The following is a 7,460-nucleotide window of genomic DNA, read 5'->3' as shown; positions in this document are numbered from 1 at the left end:
TCTTTTTTTATCTCATTAAATATAATATTTAAATTTTTAATATAAAAATTTATATTTGCGTTCTTTCGTTTTTACTTTGCACTGTGCAAGCCGTTACCATCCGTTACATTAGACTTCCACGACAGATTTACAAAACTAAAGCGAGGCTTGTATTACAACAATTGAAATTTTCAAAGCACTTACCACAGACGAAACGAAATAATGAGATGGTCCGACATTTTGCTTAAAATTCAAACTAAGAGATTAATACGGACGTCTTGTATTTCTGTTATTCTATAAGCAAAAGTCGTAACATTGACAGTTAGCTCTTTCAGTCTCATTGTACGGAGACGAAACGAAATAGTGAGATGGTCCGACATTTTGCTTAAAATTCAAACTAAGAGATTATTACGGACTTCTTTTACTTCTGTAACTGTAGTAAAGCTGTTAATTAGTAGCCATTGCTTGCATGGGGAAATAACATAAGTTACATTTAATAATGATCCGCCTGAGTGGCCTAGTAGGCAAGAGTCTCGACCATCAACTCAATGGTCGTGGGTTCAAATCCCAAGTACGGTAGAGTTTTTAATAAAGTCGAAAGCCTTAGATACTAGTGCTTTAAGACTTTAGCCTTGGAATTTATTCTCTGGCTAAATTTATATTAATAATAATAATAATAATAATAAATTTAATAAACTTTTCCTTTGTTAGATGAATTGAATTTGGAATATACTAACGCTACGGACATTCTGAAGTCACTTACTGAGCGCAAAATATATTTTTTTATTAAGACTACCACAGACTCAATATCTAATTTTCTCTTCTCTTACAGAGCTAATAGCATGTGTGCCTACTGCCCAAAGTTTTTTTTTTAGTCTAAGGATTTATTTCATTAGACTAAAAAATTATAATAATAATAATAAAAGTAATGAAGAATTTCCTCATATTTCTTGAGATGAATGATTCATGATTTAAACTTGTCGAATTGTTTGCCGAACATAAAATTTAGAATTCTTCAATGTGAAATACACGATAAGAAGAAAAAATATATCTTTTACATGCATACATATACGAATTGGTTTTTTTTGGTACATAGCATAGCGCATATTCATTTAGAAACACAGAATTCTGTAAATATTTGAGAGAATGCGACGTCATCAAGCAGAATCTTTGCTCATATACATAATAAGAAAAAAACGAGGAAGCATTAAGAGCATTACTTACTGTTATTCTTAACAGAATTAACAGAAAGAGAAAGTCTGTAATAATCTTCTAGTTTGATTATTCAACAAAAGTGACGGACCATCTTATTATTTCGTTTTGTCTGCAGTTACTTTCAGCTCTATATAAACCGACAAAGGAAGAGAGAGAGAGAGAGAGAGAGAGAGAGAGAGAGAGAGAGACTAAGTTAAGCCAAGATTAATGGGTATATAAAATTCTCTTTGAAAGAGAGATTATGTTGCACAAAAAAAATAAATAAATAAAGACTTCAATTAATAAACATAAACAAAACTTCTGAAAAACGATATATGCAGAGAAATTAAAATCTGTTTGTATATATATATATATAGAGGCAATAGAGAGGGAACTTGTACTGCCTGCACCAAAAACAAAAAATTTATGTTACTATTGTGTTGTTGCATGCACTCACTCATGAATGTAAACACAAAAAAAATTAAAAAAAAAAAAATTCAAATCGATTGATACGATTTGAAAAGTTAGTTATTTAAATAATTATATTATGGTAAGCAATAAAATCAAGCACTAAAACTGTGGATAATAAGTGTATTAGTAATTAAAATAATTTGTTTAATTAATTGTTATTGCTTATTATATATATATATATATATATATATATACAATATTACGAAAGCTTAGTGAATTTCAAAACAAAAAAAAAATTCTTGATGTTAGGGCAACAACTTCACTACTGTGTTTTTCTTTTACAATTTTCAGAGTCAATCGAACTTTTCTCTCCGTCCGGTATCCGGTATTAACCCATTTGTATGTAAATGACTGGTTTTGCTCTAAATTTCATGATTCATGATCAGTTAGTTTCTGTTTGTTTGTCTGTTGTTTAGCCCAGAAGAAGAAGAACCGAATCCATATAAAGTATATGCGCGTACAATTAGGGTCAAATATATCAATGTGTACCGCTACATGCTCTGTTACAATTATCATATATATATATATATGTATGTAGCTTTACTAAACATATTACGTTGTATATATTTTCTACATATATTGTACACACATGCGTGATGTGTACTCGGAAGTGATGTTGATGACTTTTAAATGGCTTGTAGAGTGCAGTTTGTGTACAAGTAGGTGGAGAAATACACACACACACAACATAGTTAAATAGTAAATATTAGAGAAGAGCTCCAGCTAGTATTACAGCAAAAGATATAATTATTTTCTAGTTTACTTTTATTATAATTCTTAGTTTGCCTCATAACCGATTTTAAGAACTGGTACTCTCTTAAAACAGAATTAAACTCGATTAATGCCTAAAACACAAACAACCTTTAGCACCGATAGACGTATGTGCGAAGGTGTACTATGAGCAATAACACACGGGATGAACTTGCCAGCAATAGCTGTTATATATTTTTATGTAATAGTGTAGCTTATAGCGGGGATGAGATAATGTGTCGCATTAAAAAGTGAGACGAAAATGTCACCTTTGTAATCATGAGATCAAGCAATCCTTCTTTCAAAGTAACACTAATGACATTTTTGCCGCGCAATAGTTTTATCCCAATGAATAAGTAACTATATGCACAATTACTACTGATCAACATCGCCAAATAGCCGATCTAATCTGGCTAAAGCTCCTCTGAGAGTCTTACGTAGATTGAAGAACATTTACTCTTTATTCGGTCTCTAACGAATATTATTAGGCCTAGTACTCTCTTTGGTGGTGGATACAAAAAAGTTAAGTAATCAATCTTCTCGATTTTTGGAAGGACCCATAGATGGATTTGGATTTTCTTCTGTTGTTCGTATTTCACGCTGATCAAAATCATTGATTCTCTGCTTTCGAAAATGCGACTGTCGGCGAATGTCGTTTCTAAAATGAACTCCAAATGCATTCAGAAATCCACATAGTGTTGTCCTTAAATCCGAGTACATATTAGGTCGAATGATAAGTAACTTCCGTTTTTTCTATTAGACATTTATTTTGTTTTCATTGAATAACAAAATTATGTTAACTTAACAGTTGATTGTGAGGTATTCAGCCTTTTTGCTATACCTCTTATTGATTGGCGCGGATCTTGCTTCAATATTGTCTTTAAAAGCTTGTCGTCAAAGTCGAAAAGACGTCCGGTCTTTTTAGGTGGTATCTCCAGAAAGGAATTTTACAAACCAAGTGCTAACTGGCCGATCTGTTGTTGTCAGTCCTTCACAGTGTACACTGCATATTTTTTCAGCTGTCAACTTTGCGCTATTGTCCTGTTTTCATTCCCAAAGCGTCAAATAAGCACTTGTTGACTCTCCATTTCAGAGCTTAAGAAAACCAGTTGACAGAAGGCTAATTGAATCCTCATCCAAAACAAAAACTCGTTTTGTTTCGGACACTTATAGTGGGTAAATACGGACAGTGGATTCGACCTAGCTGCGGGAGAAGTTACTTACTTATGACTCGACCTAACACATTAAGTGAGAGGAAGAACCAAACCAAGCCAAACCTTGTTCAATCACTGCCAGCATAAAAATTCCATAAACAAGTTTCAATTCGATAAAATACAACTAATCGCCATATGACGTAAGACTCCGATATTCTAAATAACTCTTTGTAGGTTTTGAAAAAAAAAACTGTCTACAAACATATTTATAATTAAGTATTGCTTGTAAGCGCTGCTTTTATGGGTGTTTCTTAATTTTCTTGCAAATCACTCTGACGAAGTTACATTTCCATCCAATCCAATGTCATGGTTGTTAACATAGAAAATTGTTTAATTTCATTCAATTATTCAGCTTCACATGAATGTTGGTCAGCTTTTTTTTTTTTTTTTTTCGTTATAAACTATCCATTGGCCTTTACAGTAAAATCGAAAAAAAAAAAAACAACTTTTGAAAATCACTCAAGCTGAACATAAAACGATGCTCTTTCGCTTTTTCCAAGAGTGAATAGGTAAAATGTGTACGCTTTTCACCCAAAACACTTTCTAAGTCGCAATAAAGAAAACAATGAAAATAAAACACTTTGAATATCAATTAAATCCGTTACAAAAAGCACTTCAATGTAAATATTTTTATTTAATAATAACTAGGAAAGTAAAAAATTGTAAATAATAAACACTCAAAAATCCAGTGAAGAAGTTTTGGTTTGATTAACGCCACAGCTAATGGTAGGCTTTTTCGTATCATTAGAACTTTCCTGGATTTCTAAAAGAAAATTTTTCAAATTTATGTTTTATACAATATATACGAATTACTCCAAACTGTATTATTGCCTGCTTACCTGGTGGTAAATGCAATTTCTCTATAATGAAACGCTTACGTCGCAATTTAAAGGCCAGATCCAATGTTTCCGGTTTGTAAACATTTAACGCATTCAAGGCGGTCATTTTATGCAATTTAACCAAACCATTGTATTCTTTGTAGACCGGATTGGTTTCATCGGTATTGACAAATGATTCCAGCTCGATAGCATATTCCGCCAAATTGCGTATTTTGTTGGGAAGAGAGGGATTCTGAAAGGAATTCCAAATGCAGCAAGTAAGAAAGTTAATAATGTGTGCTCTATACAGTGTGTACACAATTCTTGATCAGCATCAAATTCTAAATGTCTGTCCGACTGCGTAATGCCTGTTGTAAACATTCTCTTGGCCACTATCTACTCTCAATTCGACAGAAACATTAGAAGTGCTTGCACGCAGGTTGATATTAAAAATGGGACAAATCGGTCGAAGAACATATCCACCGTGCCACGTAAACTGAAAACACCTTTGTTTTCTCAAAAGGAATAAAAAATTGGTTTTTCACTTATTACTTATGAACTATCTGATCTATAAGCGATTTTGTAGCACCTGTAGAAAAATAGAAAAAATTGACAAAGTATTTTCCTCAATGCCTTTATAACGCCCAGAGACATGCTTCAAAAACCCCTTAGCGTATAAAAATTCTTGTCCAGTTGCAAATTTGGAATACACATAATGATATCCGTCCGTACAATTGTTTGCGTGGCTGCGTAGTATTCGTCGCAAATAGTCTCCCGTTAACGAAGGTGAAAAAGTATTTGGAAATAACTTGAACTTCCCCAATGGACACGCCTAAGCGACAAAAACTTTTATTTTGAAAACCGAAAAACTCAGTCGCGCCCACTCCACATTAAAGAGCATGAAAATTTCTTTTGTTCTTTTACGTTGTTCTTCTTTTTTAGAGTAACGGTGATGGGTACAAAAAATCCCGTCACGAACGAATATCATTTTCTTACTTGAAATTCTGTCAACAGACAGGCAGCCTTTAAAAACTCTTAAAACACGTTCAATCATACCAGCACATACCAGTGGAAAAAACAAATATCTTTTTTTGCTTTCTTCGCTATATTTTACTTACATATTTGGCCACTAAATGCATAGGTATGGTTATAAGGCACACGGCAGCTGTGTTGTGAATGATAGCTCTTAAGATTGTAAGAAATTTCAAGAGATCCTGTTGAAAACGATCTTCATACCATAAAGGCGATGCCAATGATGATATACATAAGCGTAATAATTTCTTCCCTGGATTTTCTTCATCATATTTACGCATTTGGAATTTGGTTATGGTTTGTAATAGACGCTCGTATTTATTATTAGCAAACAAGTTACTGAACTGTTTGCAGGGACACTTGGTTTGCGTTTTTTTATCGCAAACTGATTCTGGATAATAGTTATCTTGATCAGTTTTTTCACTGGCACTTGATTCATTATTACTGCTGCTAGTGCTGTCCTGAGCATTATTACTGTCATCATTATTATCATCGGAATTATCCTGTTGCTGCAAATCGTACCAAGTTTTACAAGTTACTTGGGAAACATCCATATATTTCATTAGATTATAATGATGGCCTATTTTTGCATTTTTCTCTTTTGTATTTAACAACGGTAAATCATTATAACGCCAAGCTATGCGTAAATTATCCTCAACTTGACGTATTGTTGGCTCGAGTTCTTCTTTTTCAATCTCATTAAATTCTTGATCATCCTCATCTTTTATGGGTTGTGGTAACTGAGATAGTAAATCTTTCGGATCTTCATCCAAAGTTGCTAACAAAGACGTATGACCGGAAATTTCACCCTCGGCTATGAAATATTTGGTTAACACTTTAGAATACATAGCAAACTTTTCTTCGATTAAACAAATAGAACCCAAAGCCAAGCCACCACCTGAATATATAGATAAAAGAAAATTGTTAATTCCCCGTTTCTAGCGTTTCTTTTCGACTGTGTGATACCCAAAATAGAATCTAACCAAAGATTTCCGCTTGATGTTATTATTTGCCCGGTTTGCGGACTAATTCTTGTGTGAGGTATAAACCTTTCCAAATTTCTTTTACGAAAGCTAGACATTTTCCGTGTTTCTGTGTTAAATTTACAACTATAGACTTGGAGTAAAATTTGCTAAGAAAAATTCTATTCTGGCGTTGCCAGTTGAAAAAGCTGACTGAGCCGACTGAGTCAACTGATACAAACAATTCTCGTTAATGTGTCGCTCTCTCTCTCTCTCTTCCCCCCTTCTTTATATTAAAACATTGATATTATTTTTTGTGTTTTTCATTCGCACCGATTTGAATGCATGCACAACACACTTTTTGATTCTTCGTTTTTCTCATTAGTTCGTTTTGACTCATATTTCTTATATTTCGCTCATTCACTCATTTCATATAAAACAGCCCTGTATTATAACATATGAAACATATGATTCTTAAACATATGATTAAGCGACCAAAATTTTATTATTTTTGAATAAGCTTGCGATTCAAAGAATTTCAAAACAAAAACTAATTTTTGTAAATTTTATTATTTAATTTATAATTCGGAAAAGAGTAAAAATTAAAACATTTTATTCTTTCTTACATATCTTAGCCTTAATTTTTTATTTTTGTTACACTAATTGCGTAATGGTGGGTAAAAGCGAGTTTTTTGAGTTATATCAAACCACGAATGTAAAGCAAGTCAAATACATAATTTTCTCCCATTACAAATATAAGAACTAATACAATGAAACGATCTAGCACTAAAAATAAATTATTAATACAAAATACATAAAAATTGAATTTACTGACGCAACGTAACCTAGCAATAATTAGCAGTGAATTAAGGTGACCAGAATGTCATTTTCTAAACTTGGAACGATATACATACAGTTTTGAAAAGCAATCTTTTTACGGCAGCTTTTGCATTTCGACACTATACACTCGCAAATTAGATAATTTGGTCCGTTGTTTGTTTTGCCGACGGCTTTTGCTAATTTTTGTTAGATAATTTGGT

At 32.6% G+C, this 7,460-nt stretch overlaps 1 protein-coding gene across 1 annotated transcript; it reads right to left on the bottom strand.

The window, feature by feature from the left end:
* Positions 1–4,285: 4,285 nt before the first annotated feature.
* Positions 4,286–6,637, bottom strand: LOC119641346 (putative elongator complex protein 4). Its single transcript, XM_038039933.1, has 4 exons — positions 6,425–6,637; positions 5,545–6,356; positions 4,448–4,679; positions 4,286–4,371 (listed from the first exon to the last, which is right to left on the bottom strand). Exons 1-4 carry the CDS (start codon positions 6,537–6,539, stop codon positions 4,286–4,288), a joined length of 1,245 nt encoding a protein of 414 aa, XP_037895861.1. The 5' UTR covers positions 6,540–6,637.
* Between the last annotated feature and the right edge of the window lie 823 nt (positions 6,638–7,460).

The sequence above is a fragment of the Glossina fuscipes genome, unplaced genomic scaffold (assembly GCF_014805625.2).
Source record: "Glossina fuscipes isolate IAEA_lab_2018 unplaced genomic scaffold, Yale_Gfus_2 148, whole genome shotgun sequence".
NCBI classification, from domain to species: Eukaryota; Metazoa; Arthropoda; class Insecta; order Diptera; family Glossinidae; genus Glossina; species Glossina fuscipes.
This window is presented reverse-complemented; position numbering and strand designations above follow the sequence as displayed.